This window comes from Enhydra lutris, unplaced genomic scaffold (genome assembly GCF_002288905.1).
Source record: "Enhydra lutris kenyoni isolate GAN:26980312 unplaced genomic scaffold, ASM228890v2 scaffoldscaffold8, whole genome shotgun sequence".
In the NCBI taxonomy this organism is placed as follows: Eukaryota; Metazoa; Chordata; class Mammalia; order Carnivora; family Mustelidae; genus Enhydra; species Enhydra lutris.
In genome coordinates, this window is record NW_019154092.1 from 6782411 (window position 1) to 6803955 (window position 21545).

General features: G+C 43.0%; 1 protein-coding gene across 1 annotated transcript in view; it reads left to right on the forward strand.

The window, feature by feature from the left end:
* The window catches only part of LOC111142520 (piezo type mechanosensitive ion channel component 2), a 462751-nt gene that overhangs the window by 381504 nt on the left and 59702 nt on the right, over window positions 1-21545 (forward strand). The window contains exons 23-31 of the mRNA XM_022495760.1: window positions 635-839; window positions 961-1062; window positions 2148-2313; window positions 6576-6819; window positions 9082-9178; window positions 10263-10422; window positions 14497-14586; window positions 16782-16903; window positions 17970-18041. Of these exons, the coding sequence (XP_022351468.1) occupies window positions 635-839; window positions 961-1062; window positions 2148-2313; window positions 6576-6819; window positions 9082-9178; window positions 10263-10422; window positions 14497-14586; window positions 16782-16903; window positions 17970-18041 (1258 nt within the window). The remainder of the gene's footprint in view (window positions 1-634; window positions 840-960; window positions 1063-2147; window positions 2314-6575; window positions 6820-9081; window positions 9179-10262; window positions 10423-14496; window positions 14587-16781; window positions 16904-17969; window positions 18042-21545) is intronic.

Sequence of the window (21545 nt, forward strand, 5' to 3'; positions counted from 1 at the left end):
TAGGCCAGTAGGCCACTAGAGCTTACTGGTCCATCTCCGTGATGTGATGACTGTTCCCCCCCACAATTCCAGCAAGAGGACATTCTACTGAAGGGTTCACCTGGCCTTGTTGGAAGTTTTCTAAGACCAAGGCCAGTGCTCCCTACTCTGCCCCAGTGAACTTAGCCTCTCTAGGTCTCTGTAGCCTTGTACATGCGTGGATATCATTTGGTCATTCTCACTGTCTTCTTTAACGTATTACAAATCTTTTCTGTGTTTTGTGCATTCTGAGAGTTTAACTTGTGCCAAAATGAACTGGTTTGACCTGAAATGGTTGTGGCACTACCTGCCTCTTTATAGAAAGAATTTGGAATAGTGAGGCTTCATGAAGAGATCGTAGCTATATTCTCTCCACAATTTGAAGAGGTTCTTATTCACAGTAATGACCTTGGAAGTAACTTATACAAGATTTCAGTCTTCACGCTGTAAGACACCCCACAGAGGCAAGACCTGGTGAACATGCGCAGACAGAGCCCCCCGCCCCCACTCTTCAGCAGTGCAGGTCTCTGAGCCGCCTACACAGGGCTAACAGGTGACACCACTCCCCTTCCCTGTAAACCCGATTTTTTCTTTGCCTCTTTTCATCCTTACACAGACCTGTTTCCTAATGTCAGTTAATGTAATCGGCCAGCGAATGGATTTCTATGCCATGATTCACGCCTGCTGGCTGATCGCTGTCTTGTACCGGCGCAGAAGAAAGGCCATTGCGGAGATCTGGCCCAAGTACTGTTGCTTCCTGGCCTGCATCATCACCTTCCAGTACTTCATCTGCATTGGCATCCCTGCGGCCCCTTGCAGAGGTGCGTGGGCCCCTCCCGGGAGCTGGCCACTCTCGTGATCAGCCCTTGTGCCATGGACAGTTGGGACAAGGGCAGGGAAGAAGTGTATTGATTTCACTCTTTGTCACTTCCGTCCCTGCAGATTACCCGTGGAGGTTCAAGGGGGCTAGCTTCAACGACAACATCATAAAGTGGCTGTACTTCCCAGACTTCATCGTGCGGCCCAACCCCGTGTTTCTTGTCTGTAAGTGTTGGAGTCACAGGGCCGCAGAGCGCTGGGGTTTGGTTTCCTCTTTGCTGCTCCTTCTTTGTGGGCTCTGTTTTAGTGCCCTTGCTTCCTCCAGTGTACTTGGTGATCATGAAAATCTTGTCTTGATGCATTAATATCACAAGTCCTTAATGGCTTCTACCGGCCCTATTCCATTTGCAAAATTAATAAGTAAACATTGGAAATACCATCTCTACTTCCATAAAGTTACCTCTCAACACACACATACACACACTCACACTCTCCAACTGCCCCCCCAACACACACACATACACACACACACCTCTACTTATCCACCTTCTAGAAGGTAAACTGTGGAGGGAGGCCCCGTTTTTTGCAAAGTATATCTTTCACGCTGCCACTGCGGACAAACCAAAACTAATGCTAAGACTGTGGAAGCTAGGAATGTGCTACCCACATTGCAGACGCTCGAGCATGAGCCTGTAGCCCCTGGCCCTTCCAAGGGCAGCTGATGATGATCCCAAGGTCAGAGCAGCTGCACCTAAGACAAGAAGGTCACCTCCAAAGGGACCATGCTGCCTCCATACACTCAGGTTTAATGTATTGGAGGCTGCCTGACCATAACTGGCCATGATCTTCACCTCCACTCCTTGTCTTCACTGCCCCGCCCACTCTGGGAAGTGTCCCGTTACAAATACAATGGGGGATGGAGAGGATGAAGAAAGCCACAAGTTCCTGGCTCTACCACAAGGAATAAGATAAAGATGGGGGAGTACATTCAGCTGGCTTCCTCAAAATTTTGGTGGGAGATAAATGCAAATAAACATTATCCCATAAGAAAGTCACGAGGCTAGGAATTATCACCTAATACTTGTGCTCCCCCCGTCTGTGCCCCCCCACACCTTACATCTTCCATGGCGGGCAAGGTGGGATTTGGCCCCTAGATTGGAATCCAAGGAGAACTGTATGTTGGGAACTTTGGGAATGTGATGCACTAAGGAGCTGGGGAGGGAGCGGCTCCTCCCTTGTGGGGGCTGTTTGCTGCATCATGGAAACCCAGAAGAGAAGAAGGTGACTCCATGATCTCTCTGTCCTGCCAGATGACTTCATGCTGCTCCTGTGCGCCTCCTTGCAAAGGCAGATTTTCGAGGATGAGAACAAGGCTGCAGTGCGCATCATGGCAGGGGACAACGTGGAGATCTGCATGAACCTGGACGCGGCCTCCTTCAGCCAGCATAACCCGGTGCCGGATTTCATCCACTGCAGGTGAGCGTGGCTGCATGGGGCCAAAGCCGCTTTGTGTGCACAGGTCACCTGGGGGACATAGCTCCACTTCCGGTTCTCTCTCCACCATTTTTTGGAAACTGGCAGACAGAGGGTTTGGTGGTCAAGCGACTGAGACTCTGAATTACAGATCTGGTTCTGCCTTTCTCATCATGGACCACACATTTGCCCTCAGTTTCCCTCCAATTCTTCCCTCACAAATGTGATTCTGCCTCTTGGTGCCCCAGCAGAGACCCCTCCATCTTTATCTTCTGTTCCTCCACCTCCTCATCTCTGTCCATCCTGATCCCCATTCCTCGCCCTTTTTCCCTTCCCCTGTCTTCCTCCTGGTCCTCCATATTCAGTGGGCACTGTGGCGGCCTGGGAACCACAGCCTGTCCCCTGCTGTCATTCCCTTTGTGTGCTGTCCCCTCAGGCATGCTGGTTCCCCTTGCAGCAACTTCTCCGTCCTCTTCTTTCCTCTGCAGTCTGGTGGCAGCTGACCTTGGCAGCCCGATTGTCCCCTCAGCAGAGTTTGTGTTGAAACCTGACTGAATTTCTCACTCTATGTTCCTTCTGTGTTCTCTGGGTTCCCAAGTCTTCGTGCTTTTTCTCACCTGCCCCTCAGTCATGGCCGACACCCCCGCCTCCACCTTTAGCAATCACAATCCAGCTCTGTCCCCTGCGGTCGGGGTCAGAAGGACTGTTGGGATTGTTTGTGTCTCCTCACCAGCCCTGCACCTCCAGACTCCCTGATCCTCACAAGTTAGCATCTACCCTCCAGGTCCACAGTCCCACCTGGGAGAGGCTGCACGTCAGTGTGCAGCATGGAGATCAGTCCTGGGCCAGCCAATGTGACTCTCCTCACCTGAGATTTGCTCCCCGGCTTCTGAGTCCCAGAATATCGTGTTTGCAGGGGATTGTTATTTGAAGAACTTGATCCCCCCACTGCCCCCCACCCTGACATGAAATATAGGCAACTTAGGGCAAAGTTCATTTCTACCTTACTTTTGTGCGCCTGCCTGTCTCCCATCTTGCCAAAGGTTGTTGGCCTACAACACATAGGGTCCTGTTAGTAGTGACAGTTATTGGACAGTTGCTGTGTGCCACCCTCCATTCCAAGTGCTTTACATAGATGAAGCCCTCTTACCCAAATGATCACCTATGAGCTATTATTATCATGATTTTGCAGGTGAGGAAGCTGAGCAAGGATTTGAACCCAATCGACCTAGCTCCAAAACCTGGGTGCTCAGGCCCTTCTGTGCCTCTCAGTGACCTAAGAGCTCAGCATGTATGGAACAAACCAATAAGTGAATTTGCTTTAAAACAATAAGTGAGGTGGGGTGCCTGGGTGTCTCAGTCAGTTAAGTACCTACCTTCCACTCAGGTCATGATCCCAGAGTCTAGGGATCAAGCCCTGTGTCTGTCTCCCCGCTCAGTGGGGTATCTGCTTCTCTCTCTCCATCACTTACTTTCTCTCTCAGATAAATAATAAAATCTTTTAAAAATAAAAAAAAAATGATAAAATGGTAAGTTAGGGGTGCCTGTGTGGCTCAGTTGTGTAAGCATCTGCCCTTGGCTCAGGCCCTGATCTCAGGGTCCTAGGATCGAGCCCCACATCAGGCTCCATGCCCAGTGGGGAGTCTGCTTCTCCCTCTGCTTCTGCCCTTCCCCTGCTTGTGCTCTCTCTCTCTCTCTCTCTGTCAAATAAGTAAAATCTTAAAAAAAATGAAAATTAAAAATAAAACAAGAAATAAAATGATAAGCTATGTAGAACTAAACATTCTTTTAGGGTTAAGGCACCACACTAAACAATAATATAACGTTAAGACTTTCACTTTTTATCTCTTCTCTATAATATTAAGAGAAAATATCAGTGCAGCTGATCTTTTTCCCTATCATAAAGGGAGGAAGATTAGGGTTTTTTTTCCTTTAAGATTTTATTTATTTCTTTGAGAGAGAGAACATGGTCAGGAGAGCAGATGGAGAAGCAGACTCCTCATTGAGCAGGGAGCGTCATGTAGAACTTGATTTCAGGACTGCGGGATCACACCCTGAGCCAAAGGCAGACACTTAACCAACTGAGCTGCCCAGATGCCCAAAAAAGTATTTATCTGAAGGCAAAACAGTAAAATCCCCAAGAAATTGTTCACAACATATGTTTACACTTTACCGTGAATCAGACATAGTTTGAACAATTCACAGCAACAGGAAATCTAGAACAAAATGAATTATTTTATCACATCAGTTTGCAAAGTTGGAGAAAGACAAGTATGCAACTGTACAGTGTATTTATGAAAAGCCTAAAACTCGAAAACTGTGTACCCCTGATTTTTAGAGCGGTGTCTTTGAAAACTTGTATTATTTCAAGGTTTTAGTTCCGTGTCTCAATGAGGATTGCCACAAAAGTGCATCTCAGGCAGTAACCTGCCACACAGCACGACTGTGAGTGGGAAGCAAGTGACCACTTTGCCGTGGGAGGCGCGGCATCCCCTGCGCCCTCTCTGTGGGTTCGCGCTCTTCTACAGCTCTCGAAGGCAGCCTCTTCACCTCACTCCGTGTCCCCAGGACACATTCAATGTGCGCAGGGGTTCCTCTCCAGGGCCCCTTGATTGCTGTTTTTCATGTGACTTTCAAGCTTGATCTTGTGATTTGTGAGCCTGAAACGGCTCAAGTGATTCCTGAGGCTGGGGCGCCGGGAGTAGGAATTGCCAGCTGTGGGCAAGGAAGGGAAATCCACAGAAAGCACGTGTTGTACTAACACACATGTTTCTACACACACACTCACAAAATGCCAGCAGGCCGAGTCTGCTGCCTCCAAAGTGTGCACGCATGCACACACACACACACACACACACACACACACATCAGAAAGCTGTTGATGGGGGGGGGTGCCTGGGTGGGTTAGTCATCAAGCGTCTGCCTTTGGCTCAGGTCATGATCCCAGGGTCCTGGGATCGAGCCCTGAATCGGGCTCCCTGCTCAGCGGGAAGCCTGCTTCTCCCTCTCCCACTCCCCCTGCTTGTGTTCCCTCTCTCGCTGTGTCTCTCTGTGTCAAATAAATAAATAAAATCTTAAAAAAAAAAAAAAGAGGAAGAAGAAGAAGGCCCTATGGGCATTCCGATATTACATCTCAAATGAATCACTGATTTCACCAGCGATGTTCCTGGGATGCTGAGAAATCCTGACATTGTATTCATTCTCCTTCGACTATGACATCAAAGAAAGGTGAAATAAATTTGAGAGGGAAATTTCATGAAAGCATTTTAAGGGATTGAATATTTTACTCCCTAAAGAGTAAAGTTCAAAAAAGCTTGCTTACCCGACAATGTACCTTTTAGGAACAGCTTTCTGTAATGAGGCTGAGCAGTGTAATTTATTTTGTATCAAGACGTTGCTTATTAACTCTTATAAAATAACAAGTCATTATCAAATAACTGACCCACAGTTGGTTCTGCTCTGCTTCTCTCCTTACCTGTGAGGAGAAACAACCAAAGAAAATCTCCAAGATAAAGATCTAATTAAGCCAACACAGATGGGTCTTGGCTTGTAGGTACCACTACACTTGGCTGTCAGTGACCCATGCTCAGAAGCTCCCAGAGCTGCTACTTGTTGCATAGTGACTGACCTCAGTTCTCCCTCACCTCTCATCACGAAGGTCATAGGGAGACATCACTCCCCCCAAAAAAGGCATCTTGACTTCACCCCAGGGCCATCCAAAGACAAGAGTGTTAGATTAAAGCCTCCAAGTCCCACTGTGGCTGTGTGTGCTTTGTGAGAATGGGTTCTCATCGTCAATGAGGGATTTCCATCTCCAGTAAGGCCTTCGATGTAACACAGATTGTTTTATCTGTCAGTTTCTAGTTCATTCTGTTTTCTCTCTTGGGAAGACATCTGTATCTTAGACTTCCCCTGCCATACCATTATTCGTGCTTCCTATGAGAAGACAGAGAGGAATTTTGAGTACTCTAGTAGTAGGAAGAAGATGCTGCTGTGTGTGGGAAATCTGGCCCAAATAAGACACTAATAAGTGTTTTCACCACTTACTTATTCATCTCTTACCAACTGGGTGCGGATTTCCTATAGAGGAGGCAGTGTTAAGTGAAAGATGAGTACAAAGCTCACAATATGACTGGAAAGCGCTTCCATATTGAGTCAAATGGACAGTACAAACTCTTTCCCTCCTTACCGTGGAATCTCCTGCCTTAATTTTTTGTCTGTCTGGTTATGAGTGTTGTCCTCTGATGGTTTGGTTTTGTTTCCAGATCGTACTTAGACATGTCCAAGGTGATCATCTTCAGCTACCTCTTCTGGTTTGTCCTCACCATCATCTTCATCACGGGGACAACCAGGATCAGCATCTTCTGCATGGGTTACTTGGTGGCCTGTTTCTATTTCCTGCTCTTTGGGGGCGATCTGCTGCTGAAACCCATCAAGAGTATCCTGCGCTATTGGGACTGGCTGATTGCCTACAACGTGTTCGTGATTACGATGAAAAACATACTGTCAGTAAGTGCCTCCCAATGCGTAACACATTTGCGGTTTTAGCACAAGAGTAAACAGCCCACTCAGTGGTTATTAAAAGCCCACTTGCCGGTCACACTCCTCTCTTAAAAGCCCCAAGTAAGATGATGCAAAGTCAGGATTCAGAGAACCATTATTACTCTCGTGCTGCCACATTAAGCAGAGTCCCGTTTGCTCACTTCTGCCATCTCAAAGTCACATGACAGGAGGACAGGGAGTTGTAGGAATACATTCTAAAATGTATTTGCAAGTCAATATCCCATCTCTTCTGAGGGATCATCTGTCACCATTCACAATTTGTGCTACCAACTGGCCCAATTATGAGCTGAATAAGGCATTGAATCTCTTTCAAACTGATATCATGTTGGCTTACCTGGAAAGAATTACGAAAGTATAAGCCAGTAGAGGGTGAGGGTAAAACACGTGTCCTTCCTCTACAAAATTTAGTTGCTCTGCTATTAAATAGCCACGTCCTGGGGTACCATGTTCTCCCCTGACCTAGCAGGTAACTCACACGGCCCACTAGTCATCCCAGGATTGCGTAAAATCTTTTGGACCCTAGAGACACCTTCTAAGTTATTTACTGTTTCAGGAAATTAAACAACAACCTTTCATGAGCTGAAGGAGTTCATACATCTCTCGCTGGCTCTAAGTCAAAGTTAATCCTTGGACCTGCTGCTCCTGGGTACTGAGAGTGCATTACTGAGCTAATAGCTTCCTGCTTCTCACCTTCCTGGTTACTGAAAGATGAGCTCACCTAGCAAGTCTACCATGGAGGCACTTATTTTTTTTTTTTTTTGGCACGGGTATTTCTGTGTTTAGAGGTCCTCAAGAGCCAAGTCTTTGTCACCATGAATATGTATTTGAGTCATTTATTTTGTCTAAGACATTAAAATTCCGTCTAAGATCAATTGATAGTAAAAGTGATTCTTATGCAGCAATTTTACCCTCCCCCCAATATTTATTTATATTGAGGGTAGTATTGAAGGTTCTTGGACAGAGAGAACAACAGAACACCATTTCATTCAATGGCCAGTCTGATGGTTAGGGATCTGTTGCCAGAGGCTGATTCCTATAACCAATCCTGGAAACGTATGGCTACAAAGTCCATTCGTTCATTCATTCTTTGATCCTGTAAGTCTATATTGTAGACTTGCTAGGCACTATTTTTGTCTCCAAGAACTAGATATAGTATTGCCTGCAGGTTTTACCCTAAGGAACTCATGTTCTAAGGGGGAAGACATGCCTGCTTATTAGTAATTATAATGTGGTCCATAAAAGCTAATTATCACAACATTTTAGGAAACCAAAACAAAAAAAGGAGTGCCTCATACCTTACCTGAATAAACTGGGAATAAACTTCCTGGAGGTGATGCCATTTGAACTGATCGGAGACTTGAAAACCAGACTCAAGGGTGTTCAGAGAGACAAAGAGAGGAGGACATGCCTAACATAGAGAACCCAAACAAAAGCATGGCCATGTAGGGCAGAGATGGTCGTGTGAAGAGCATGTTCCAATGGGTGCAGGAACTCAGGCTGAATAACTTTTAACTTGGGAACAACTTCCAAGTATATCCTCCTACCTCACATGTTCCCAGGAAATACACATAGTTCAGCCATCACCTTTATGTATTAGCTTGCAATGGTTGTCTGTTTAAACTTCTTCCCCCTCAGCATGTGAACTTAACATAAATCATTGTTATGGGAGAGACAACGACATGCCAATCAATGAAGAATATTCCTTTGCCCAGAGAATTGGCCAAAAGAGCCTCAATACGCAAGCTCTTTTCCTATTCTAAGAACTACGCCGTACAGCTAGTGTTTGTGATGATCTCCTGGCAAACAGCATAAGTTTAATTTGTCCAATTGTTTAAGAAAATAACTGTATGGAAATCAAAGTTCTGGGGGTGGGGTCATTGTTCACCCATTTGATATCAGAGTTTGGCTTGTTCCTACAGGAGTCCATGATTTTCTCTATGAAAAGATGGGTGCTTCTAAGTGCTGAAATCATCACACTAAAGATCTCCCTTTACTCATGGGGTTTATTTTCCCCCCAGGAAATCATGGTGCTCCCAAAGCATCAAATGCACTATCCCATGGTGACTGAGATTTGAGGTTCTACAGGTGCCTCCTAGACCTGTTGGCACGGAGACTTTGTGAATTCTTACACAGACTAGGATCACAAAGCATCAGCCTCCTTTTCTGGGCACAGAGTTTCACAATTTGCCACTCTCATTTGTTTTTCAGATAGGAGCATGTGGATACATTGAACAATTGGTTCAAAATAGTTGCTGGTTGATCCAAGCTTTCAGCCTGGCCTGTACCGTCAAAGGCTATAAAATGCGTAAGTATGCAAAGCAAATCTGAAAGTGGAAGGACAGAGAAGGAAGGACGGTTGTATTGTTCTAATTTTAAAATTGGGCCAAAGCACATAAAGAGAAAACAGTGACAGCGAATTCAACCTCTAGATGGAGGCAACAGGACTGTAGTTCATTACAAATCTATTGTCCATAATGAAGTGCTCCTACTCCAGACAACTTTGATCATCCTCTGAAAACTTCTCAGACTCTGGGCTGGTCTGGAGACTGTGTGTGGCCCAGTATAACTCCCCAAACTTCTTCGAGTTACATTAGGAAGAGTTACAGAAGGCCATAGGCCTGTGGTGGTTGCCACTGGAATCCTGGGTTGTCAGAGTTCCTCTGGCTTTCAGGTCCTTCTCTCCTCAGGAAGCTCGGGGAGCTTCAGACTCAGAAAAACAACTGGGAGGACCTTCAGGGTCTCTGCAGTTCCAGAAGGTCCCATTTCCCTCCCTCTGCCTCTTGCACCACAACCTGGGACAATACCGTGCTTGGTCTTCCATGGTGCCCAGAATGGGGGCAACTTGACCATGACATTCTCCCCACTGTGGCTTCCAATCCAGGCTATGCTTTGCCCACAATGAAGAGTAACTGGAAATTTGTTCTGATTTAGGAATAAGATGTCTGTTGATACCTTTTCTTCTAATAGACTATACTTCTGTTTAGCCCGAATCACCATTCCCAGAAGAGGTATTTTTGTTTTTTGTTTTTGTTTGTTTGTTTATATCAGAGCATTGCCTTTGGTGTTGGGACATACAGACATTATTTCTCCATGGCCCTTGTTCAGGAAGAAAGAGAGCTCTCTCCCATTGAGAGAAGCACTCAGGAACCATCCCTGGCAAAGAGACCCTCCTGTGCCACAAGGTCATTTGTGGTCATTCTTATAAGTCAAGGTTGATATTGGATTTGAAACCTGTATCTTTGCTTATAAATAAATGCACCCGTGCATCAGGAATTTGCTCCTATGCCTGTGGGATTCCCCAAGCCTGATCATACCACAGATATTATAAAATAACAATGAAAATGGATGTTAATTTTAATTTGTTTTTTTTTCCTACTTTTTTACCCCAGCTGATGATGATTCCTCATGCAAACTACCCAGTGGTGAAGCAGGAATTATTTGGGACAGCATATGTTTTGCCTTCCTTCTGCTGCAGAGAAGAGTTTTCATGAGTTACTATTTCCTACATGTTGTAGCTGATATAAAAGCTTCCCAGATCCTGGCCTCAAGGTAGGTTGGGCCATGGAATCGAGTGGTTTCTCTTAAAAAATCTGTCTGGAAGTAACATTGTGCAGTGCTGTTGCCTGAGCTTGCCTGGAGAACTCCTCAGAAATTAAGAAATTCCTTCTAGGAAAACCAGTCCAAGAAGGGTTTAGCACAAGGCCTTTAAAACCTAAAATAAACAAGAATGTCTTTGGCACCAAGTCACACTTACAAGGATCTGGGACGCTATGGAAAGTCAAAGACAGATGGGTCATCTAGAGCCCTCAGCGCACAGACCACTCACTAGAAGCAGGTCATTCTGGCCTCAGCCAAAGCAGTAACCACAGGCCATGTTGGTCTAGAGATTAGTCCACACTCTTCTTCTCTGACTCTGTGTTTAGAAGATACTCCAGAAAATAGAGAAAAACACAATTATGTATTATTTTTCAGACCTCAGGTTGAAGAGTGTGATACTCCAGGCTCATTCTAAACTCCCTGATCTATCTTTTCTTATCTTTCCCATCCTTTCAATCTTTGTTCCCCAATGATCTGATTTTTTTCTCTGGGCCACTGGTTCTATTCCCTTACTACCATCTTCTTCTTAATCTCTATCCACCCCTTTTTCAATTTTGCCCTGATCTTATAGGTTTCGGGGGAAAGACTGGGAAGAAACTGCCTATTGAGATCAGGTTGTAGTACCCTAGCCTGCTCTGCTTGTCTCAGAAACACTGGCCTCACTAGATCCCATCCGATCTGTGGTGTTAAATAGTCTGATAAACATCAGCTTGTATCATATGAAATATCCCCCAAAATCTATCATTTTGATTTGTAGTTTAGACTAACACACTTTTGTTTATACTGCCAGTGTTCCTAGAGACTCTTCTTTTCCTCTGCCAGGGTAAACAAAATGTTTATTGCAGAAGTCCATTAATAGAGGAGTGACTCCTGACCTTTGTTAACTTACTTGGAGCCCGGTAGAAAGAATTTTCAGTAGGAGACCTACATTTAATCTGAGGAGTTTTGGGATACCCTAGGCCCTCACTATACATATGAACAATGACTTCATTTTACGTACAATAAATAACTCAGGGATTTACCATTATAATGGTTTTTCTAACACGCAGGACATCAGTTTCATTAGAGCACAGTGTCTTGTCCTTTTTTATTTCTTTTTCTTTCTTTTTGGGGATTTGTCCATGCTATCTTGTCCTAATAGTAATTTTATTAACTCATAGAACAGCTGGTATTTGTGCTGATAAATGTGTCTTTTTGCCTTCTTCTGAGCATTTTTGGTCCTTCGACATCCGGGACATAATAGTAAGCCAGCATCTTTCCTAGGAGTTGTCACAGTTATTTAGAAAACATATTCCTCATATTATGGAAACCAATAGCTTTGGTTTAGAGCACAGCTCATGCCTGCAAAAGAAAAGCCATGTCTTGGGGGCGCCTGGGTGGCTCAGTGGTTTAAGCCTCTGCCTTCGGCTCAGGTCATGATCTCAGGGTCCTGGGATCGAGCCCCACTTCGGGCTCTCTGCTCAGCAGGGAGCCTGCTTCCCCCTTCTCGCCTGCTTCTCTGCCTGATTGTGATCTCTGTCTGTCAAATAAATAAATAAAATCCTTAAAAAAAAAAAAAGAAAAGCCATGTCTTAAAAATAAACAGAATTTCCAAAGAATAGACCTTCATTCATTCAATGATAAGCTCTCTGCCTACTGTGTAACAAGAAGGTGGCTGCTTGGTCCTGCCCTCAGAAAGCTGGTGGGAAGAGGGACATATCAACAAGCAGTCACCGTGCTGTGTAACTACTGTGATGGTAGGGGACCTTCAGGAAGCTGTGGGAATTATATCAAGGGTACATAAACACCTGCAAGGGGCAGGAACCGAGGCAGCCTTCCGTTCTAAGAGGCAGCCTTCCGTTCTAAGCTGCAGCCTGAGGGATGAACAGGAATTAGAGGTGGGAGGCAGGGGACACAGCCCAAGTGAAATTACCAGGGGAAGTTTTAATGAAGAAACCCTGAGAAGTTCAGTGTGGCTAAACACAGAAATTTAAAGGTGAAGATAGTGAGTGATGACAAATTAGCTGGAGAGATAGGGAGCAGTCTGCTTATCAGGGGCCTTATAAACCATGTTTATGACTTTAGAAGTAATCCCACAGATAAGAAGAAGCCAGGGAGTGATGCAGTTACAGCTATGTTTCAGAAGCCCACCCTGCCTGGACTGTGGAGGACACAGGACAGGTTAGGTGACTACTCTAATGATCCAGGACCAAGACAGTGGCTCAGACCAGGAGAAGGTAAACTAGGAAGACATTTAAGAGTAAAACTGGCACAACTGGAAAGTTGATTGGAAGGAAAGGAGGTGGGGGTGGAGAGGAAAGGAGGGTAGAAGGTGTTATGGAAAGGATTTTGGTTGAAGCCAATGGTGGTGCCAATCCCAAATGTAAAGAAACCAAGAAGTTAAGTTCTAGGCTGGAGGACACTGACCACAGCCAGGGAGTTGTAGGGTCCGTGGGCTCATGAAACTAAACCCGTGGTGAGTCCAGTGGACGGCCGGGATGACAGGTCTGCAGGTGGAAATAGACTTGAGTGTCATCATGACACAGGTAGATTTAGAGCAGGTGAGTGGTTGGAGAGAAAGTGTGAATGAGCAGAGGACCCCAGGGAGTATCCACTTTTAAGAGACGGGCAGAGAAGACTAGAAACTCTGAGCCAGCAAGGAAGAAGGAAAGCTGGAAGAGCATGGTGCCTTAGGAGCCTGAGGAAGGCTGCTTCAAGGCAGAAGTCCAGCAGACAGGACATACAAACACAAGACTGAAAACTGAGCATTGAAGGCAGTGAGCTCAACACGTTGGGGGATCAGAGCCCAACACCAATGAGCTGAGGTTAAACAGAAAGTCTTGGAGACAGTGGCTGTGAGATACTCATGCTGGGATAGTGATGGAGGCTATACATAAAAAACTGTGCAGTGGACATGTTGTTTTTTTCCTAAGATTAGCAAGATGTGAGCATGTTTGCATACTTCGGAGGAGGATTTGGTAGCAGTGGGAAGGCTGAAAATGCAGAAAGAGAGGAAGAAAGAGCAGGACGGAGCCCCTCAGGCTACAGGGGGAAGGGGCCAGAGCCTAGATGAGGATGTCCTCTCTCCCACCGTCACTGCAGGAAATGGTGTCCACGGGATTGATGGTAGGCGGCTGAGCAAACTGTTGCCTCATGACTTTTTTCTCTCCAGGAAGTGGGAGATGAGGTTATTTATTAGGAGTAAAAAAACCTTTGACAAAATTCTAGATTTGAGAAAAGTGTAAGGAGTTTTAAATAGTACAGAGAAGAATTTCCAGAGCCTACGAAGGGTCAGCAGATAACATGTTGGTCACGCCTTTTCTGCACCCCTGACCACAGTCCAGCACAGGGTGGGCACACCACTGGGTTCCTATCCACTTGGGATTCACCAAGCGCATATGACCAGATGACGATGGACCAGACTTGAAGATATTAAGAGAGGCTGATGAGATAGATCAATGGGGACTCTAAAATTGGCTTGAAAAGTGAGAACAAACAGAAGGGAATGGAAGGATAGGAGGAAAAAAAGCAAAGAGGCAGGAATCTGAACATCTCAGTGATGGAGCTTGAACTCCAATTTTGCATTTTTTCCTTAGGGAAGCCCAGCTCACTCCAGATCCTTTTCTGCTCACTGAGTAGAAAACTAATCCGAACTCACTCCTCCTTGCCAATGGTCCCTCATGGGACAACTATAATAAGGTCAGGTGAACAATACTTTGCTGAGATGTAAGGTTCTGTGGGACAGGTTTGAAGGGGTGCATCCTTTTTAATGTCTTAGAAAACACAAACCATTTTTTGTTTGTTTGTTTGTTTTGATGACCTCCTGTGATTGTGAGCAGCCCACTCTCTCCCAGGAAAGGCTGTGCCTTCTTCATCCACTGAGAATGGGCTCCTACACGGGGTCTTGGGACTCCCACTCCCAGCCAGGAGACTCTAGTCAATGGCCCAGAAAGAAATGTTTTCTAACCCTTGATAATCATTTTCAGAGGAAGGTAAGTAACAAGGATAGAAACACTAATTTGTTCTCTACTTCCTATTTTTCTCTAGAGGGGCTGAACTTTTCCAGGCCACAATTGTCAAGGCTGTAAAGGCAAGAATTGAGGAAGAGAAAAAGTCAATGGATCAGCTGAAGAGGCAGTAAGGAAGTTTGGTTTTACTGTCCTTCTTTCCTTATGATTGGGGTTTGTCTGGTCCTGTTCAGCTGGCTCTCACCTCCCAGGGAGCCTCAATAGCCCTAAAAAACCCACCCTGTTAAGGAGCTTCTGGGTATGTGCTCAGTGTCAGGGCAGTAGCTTATGCTTACTGGACTGAAAATGGAAGTAGTTGAAAAGAAAGAGAGGTACAATGTCGTGGAAAGGGGCGCCATGTTGGACAAGACCAATGTCAAGTCTTGGTTCAGCTGCTTACTCTGGAACCCTGAGCAAGTCATTCCAATTCTCTGAATTTCAGCCTTCTGTTTTAAGTTAGGGCTCACAGTTCTGCCTGGGTTTTTATAAAGATTAAATGAGCTAATGAATGAGACAGGGACTTTCCCGGTCCCATTCAGCTGGAGTAAATGTTCATTCTATCTATGAATTAAGAGAATACATACAGAGACTTGGCATTGGAAGGATCTCTAAAGATATTATAATAACAGTCTTTCTGGGAAGAAACTGATGATGCATGACATTAGATGACTTTAAATCCACAACAACCTAGAAGCAGTCCTAGAAATACAGCCCCTGTCTCCGTGGATTCAGTTCAAGACTTTTTTTTCTACTGTCATGTTCTGGATAAATCAAGTAATGGACTGACTTAACAGGAGATTTGAGAATTTCTTTTTGAAATTAATTAGTTAATTTTTTAAAAAGCCCCTGAAACAAATTTTCTTAGAGTGAAATTTCTAGCAGCAAATGTAACTTGTAAGGATTGGTAGCACTTCATTTAGGGGCTGGGTTTAGGAACAGATGACCACAGAATTCCATACCTATACACATTCTCCAGAAAAGCAGAAACTCTGTCCTCCATCACCACCCCCCTACACTCGGGGAAAATTCCCCAGGTTTGCTGAGACCCCTTCATTCCATTCTGACCTCATTTCCCAGCTATTCCCCCCACTTCCCACTCAGAAATGTTTTCTAGCATAAATTACACCATCCATAGCATGGTTATTTCCAGAATCAAAGATATGAGGTATATAAACTATTATATAAGCAGTTATGGTATAACTGTTGCCATTGTTGCTTCTAGTTATCCACATCAGGCTTAGACAAGCAACAAATGTGGACCCACATGTAGAATGAGTTCCTATTTACCCTTTAGGAAGACCTGTTTACTCTCATTTACTTCACTGAGTTTTTCCATTTAAGAATACATCCTCTTAGGTGATAGAAAGTCAGGATGTAAAAGAATGAAGGTAATAATCATTGCAAAAGAGAAGCTAAAAGTGTTGTTTAAGCCACAGGAAGCAGAAATGGCACTTAGCTTAAAAACCTGAGCAGAATTTTAAGAAGCTAAATTAAGAAATGGAACACCGCAAGAGGACGGGTCCGGTCAACATTGTAGTTTCTGAAGAGTCGGACTTCCTGAATAAGCAGACAAAATAAAAGGCGCTGACTCAATAATCAAAGACAGGGGCACCTGGGTGGCTCAGTGGGTTAAGGCCTCTGCCTTAGGCTCAGGTCATGATCCCAGGGTCCTGGGATCGAGCCCCGCATTGGGCTCTCTGCTTAGCGGGGAGCCTGCTTCCTCCTCTCTCTCTCTCTCTGCCTGCCTCTCTGCTTACTTGTGATCTCTGTCTGTCAAATAAATAAATAAAATCTTTAAAAAAAAATAATCAAAGACACACTAAACCATTTTTCCAGAACTGATCAGAGATTAGATTTGAAATAGAGAAGAGTCATGCGGTCTCAGAGAATATGTATGAATATCCGCGGAGCAACTTGCTCTTTACAAAACAGTTCTCACCCTTTCACCCCTTTTCATTGGATCTTCACAACTGCATGAGCTAGACAGTTCTTAATTTTTTTAAATTGTAAATCCTGAGAGAATAAGGGATATACATTTCATCCTATACTGTGTTCAAAATGGCTATGGTACGACGCATAAGTGGACATCAAGTATTGCATATCAAACCTTCGCATAATTGTGATCATCTTAGTGAGATGAGCATCTACACAGAGCCAAGTAATATGGTTGTGTCTGTTTACACACATACAGACATCACCAAGCAGATATGTGTTGCTGATTAAAAAAAAATTCATAAGTCCCATCCATACAAGTTTAAACGCAAATCAATCATGTGATTACCCTGGGTGTGTTCTTGGCATTGCTGCGGCTGTTCTATTTTCCAGGATGGATCGCATCAAAGCCAGGCAACAGAAATACAAAAAGGGTAAGGAGAGGATGCTGAGCTTGACCCAGGAATCGGGGGAAGGCCAAGACATCCAAAAACTCTCTGAAGAGGATGACGAAAGTATGTCAAGACATTTCCCTCTTGTTTAAGTAGCTTAACGTTGAATGATAGCATGAGTATGGGGAGGGCGTTACATAACATTATTTTTATTCTGCCAGAATTATCAATTTTTTTTTGAACTTAGCAAGTTTTATCTTCCAATTGTGAATGGGATACATGTATTTGTTCCATTAAGGACATATTTAATGACTCCATGATTTTACGAGTAACTCCTCTTCAGCAAAACCACTTTAATCAACCCCTCACCTAGTGTTTGTTTCGCTGAGATGAGTTTTTTGAAGAAAATGAGCATGGATTTGCTTAATTTATTCCTTTAGGGAAGGTATTTCAGAGACAGACTACTGTTATTGTCTTTAATTTCTATAAAATCTAAACAAATATTGAGTATGTATGCATATTTTATGTGGCATCTGAATAATGGTAGATAAGATATCCTTTAATTATTGTCTGTTCCAATGAAACTGAAAATGAAATATATATTTATTATATCGGATTATAGATTTGTTATATCGTTAAGTTTGAAAGGTCTTCTTATAAATGTTTGCATGCTTTTCTGTTTGAAGGGAATGGAGAAATAGTGCATGGTATTTTCCAGTGCATAACATCTATTAATCCCCAATAAATTTATATTTTTCCAACCATGCTTTAAAATAATCACAAGGATATTTCTGATTATTGAAATATAGGCATTTTTACAAATTATTTGCCACTAAATTGTCTTATAAAATTTAAGTGATGCTTTTTTTCTGTTAATTCAATGGAGAATTCAGTGTGAGATGCCTTTTTGAGAGATAATCCTTTCTTTTTTATGTTTCTTTATATGCCCTGCAGTACTAAAAAGAAAGTGAAAATGTGGCATAATGTTCATAGAACACTTAGTACTTGCCTTGTGAAATCAACTTGCTCATATGTATAAACATTTCAGACTCAATATGGTTCCTTTCCCTGACCTCTGATGTACTTTTATGACTTGTCTAGATTTTGACAATTGAGTTGTTAAAGCGTGGTTTTCAAAATTTGTTTTCTCACTTCCTAAGAATTAATATTTGGACATATTTTATTTTAGGAGAAGCAGACAAACAGAAAGCCAAGGGCAAAAAAAAGCAGTGGTGGCGGCCTTGGGTTGATCATGCTTCCAGTAGGTTTTCTCGATCCTCTTACGATTTCATCGATTCTAACCCTTATATCCTTGACCAGAATTCAGGCGTCCCCATGACCTGTGTGTTCCATGCATGGTTTGATCCTTGTGACTTGATAGGGAGTCAGAGTGTAGGAAAATTGTGATGTGAATGGATCTCTGGGCCCCGGAGATGGAATCTTCCAAGAAACCCACTGAGGTTACCATGCTGGCTGAAGAAAGCCCAGCATATGGCTGACACACTCTCGAGCACCATTTGTGGGCTCAGAAAGGGAAGATGAACTGCTACCATTTTATCTGATTCTGAGGTCTAGAGTTCTGCTGATGTGTATTTATTTTATGGCTGAAAACCCTTATTAAAAATGATTTTTGGCTCCTCCTGGGAGAATAATCATTAAATTCAAAGAGTCTATGACCCTCTTTGTAAGGCACTGGGCTTGGATGCCAATGAGTCTCTCCTCCCCTCATCCCCAGAGCTTTGATTTTATTTGCATGTACTTTTTTTAGCAATTTATCGAATATAAAGATCAGGATGACTTAAAATGCATTCACTTTCTCACTCTGCCTCTTCCCCAGTTTCAAAAGGCTCTCAAATTACAATCCCAATCCAAAACCCAGCATGTGGCATGGCAGCAGCCTCCAGCAAACAGCCATGACCAATTAAGAGCAAAGGCAGACAACAGGTTTTGAAAAGCAGAGCAAGCGTCACAGTCACAGAGAATTACTGTGTTTCCCTCCGGATCATAAAAGGAATGAGGAATTACGGAACTCAGTGGCTGTATTTGTTCTGCTTAACGTACAAAATCTCACTCGCTGTTGGTCAGTGGATGGTCTTAGAATAGAATGATCCATTTTGATCTCACCTTCCTTATATTCGTTAGACTACAGAATAATTATTAATTATTTTGCACATTACTTATAATATTTTCAGGCTTTTAAACCCAACAGGGATTATTACCAAGGCCCACAACATCACATGATGGTGGGAGAGACTCTACTAGCAGGATCTTCAGAATCACAAGAAAGTCAAATTGATTGGAATCTTTTGCCATGCCTAATTTCTTGGCATATCACTGAGATATGGCATTGGCTTCCCTCACCCCAAAATTAATATTTTTTAATCAGCAAGCCAATTTTGGAAAGTATTGTACAAAATTTGCTCAGTATACCTGGATGTCATTAAGTTTAATCCCAAATATTGAATTTCTAGCCTTATGGCAGGAAAAAAAAAAAAATCCATGAGTTTTAAAGAGTTTTTTCATTTGCTGCCATGTCAAAAGACAAAGATTCAGGTGGAAATTCTGTGTGACTCTTCAATGTATTGTTCATTGGCCATGTTCGTCCTACTAACAGCCACAAACAGTACACTATAAGCCTATTTCTATCAAGTCACAAGTAAACTGTGCCTATCTTTCTGTTTTTAAAGGGCCCTTTGCTAGTTTAGACAGACCTATCCATTTCATAATTGTTTCATACTGAAAGTTCTCTCTTTCACCTGGGGTAAATTCCCATTGCAATCATAGATGTCTTTCCTTTTCTTGATCTAAACATTGCATTTTGGAAGGAATTGGATATGGTCTTTGATAATCATCTTCCAAGTTGGTAATAATTTAAAGAACTTCTCGTGAAGGTTATTGACTTTAGTTTTCTGATTCATTTCACCCTCATTATAGCAAGTTCTTAAAGACCGGTATTAAATTAAACGTGCCTTGTTACAACACCTCTTGGTGCAATAATGCAAGAATGTGTGCAATTCATAGTTTGGAATCAGATTCTGACTGTGGTGTTAAAATTTTTCAACAAACTGTGTTTCCTTTTACAAGCTTGTGAGGAAAGGAAAGGAATGAGTATGTGGATTATTTTTTTAGACCACGATGAGTTCCAAAATTTATCTTTAGAACCAGAAGCACTTTATTAAAAGCCCTTATTTTGATCTCTTGAGCCACTGGGCTTTTACATAGCTATTTCATGCAGGTGTGGAATATGAGAATGCTTGTCCTTGGAACACCCTCATGTGAGTCTGTCTGTGATACGATAATGTCGCTATGTTGTTCATATTACCGGCAAGCAGTCAAGATCTTAACCTAGTCTGTAGGTGGCAAACCTTCCACTTCCATTCCTATGTGCACACATACGATCGCATTATTGCTGTTCAATGATACCTTCCATTCGAGGATAGTGTGTCTCCGTGCCAGTTCAGTACTGCCTAAAACAATGACATGCCTCACTCTGTTGTTAAATATCTGAAATCGAGGTCCAGCTTTCTGGGGATACAAGAGGTAGGATTTTAAAAGTCATTTCCACACTCAGTGCAGCAGCAATAACATCTGTATCCAGGATATGTTCATGGACACAGGCTGCAGGCAGGAGCTGACTCTGAACTAATCGATGTAGATGCAAGATTTTCTCTACTTCTTATTAGCAGCTAGCACTGAAGAAAATATTTTCTGTGGTTTTCCTACTTTTATTTCAGTAACATTCTATAAAAGAATAGGAGACTTTCCTTAAACACTTGCTGCCTTTTTTAAAGTGTGAATTCTACTTCTCGCGTACAAATTTGTAGTTTTTTTAAAGGATCAAATCAGTGTTGGGACTGCTTGAGATGAACACTTTTTGGGGTTCCCCTGTGTCCACATGAGTAAAAGTTATAGAAGGTATGATTGAATACAATTTAAGCTATTGTTGATTTTAGAGCCTATAATGAGGGTAAAATGCTCAATCTTGTGATACTCTGTTTTTACCAAATGACCATGTGACATAGAATCCAAGTAACTTTCCTGCAAATGTCTGAGCTTACATGAAGGCATTACTTTAATGGTCTTCCCCACTGTCAAATGTGATGCTGTAACTTTGGTTTGTTCTTGCTTATTCTTACCTTATGTTGTACTGCATTTATTCCCTCGGGCCTGGACCCAGTATTCTGGGCCTGGTTCTTTCTTCAAAATACAAGTAACAGATTACAGTGCTTCTGTTCAAGGATATAAGGCCCAATTCATTCACTCTGCATCTTCATGGATGGAGGCTTCAGATACGTCTGAAATCATGGGCAAAATTATTTACGTTTTGACCATGTTTAGTGATATTCAAGCAACTAATTTTAAACAAGCCAAGGTTTTCCATTACCTTACAACGTATGAATCCAAAAGAAAACCAAAAACATCATGTGATGTCATCCAAAAGACACCTCAGCATTCGAAAACTTGAATATAACTTGAAAATAATTCATATTTTTTTCCTGCGATGATGGTACAGTTCTTGTAGCATCAGAAATGTCTATGCTAGGTCTCTTTTCCCTGATCAACTTAAAATAATGCTCAAACTAATAAAAGATTGGATTCTCAAGTTTCTTTAAGTCTCTGGACATTTCCACTTTCTCTGCTCCTAAGTTTTAACACAGCAATATGTTCTTGCAGGGAAAATATCAGGCAAGACAAGGGCAATCCGTACTGTTGGTGCTTTGAGTCTTATGGTCAGTACGGTTCTCCTCACACTTCAATAGGTAAC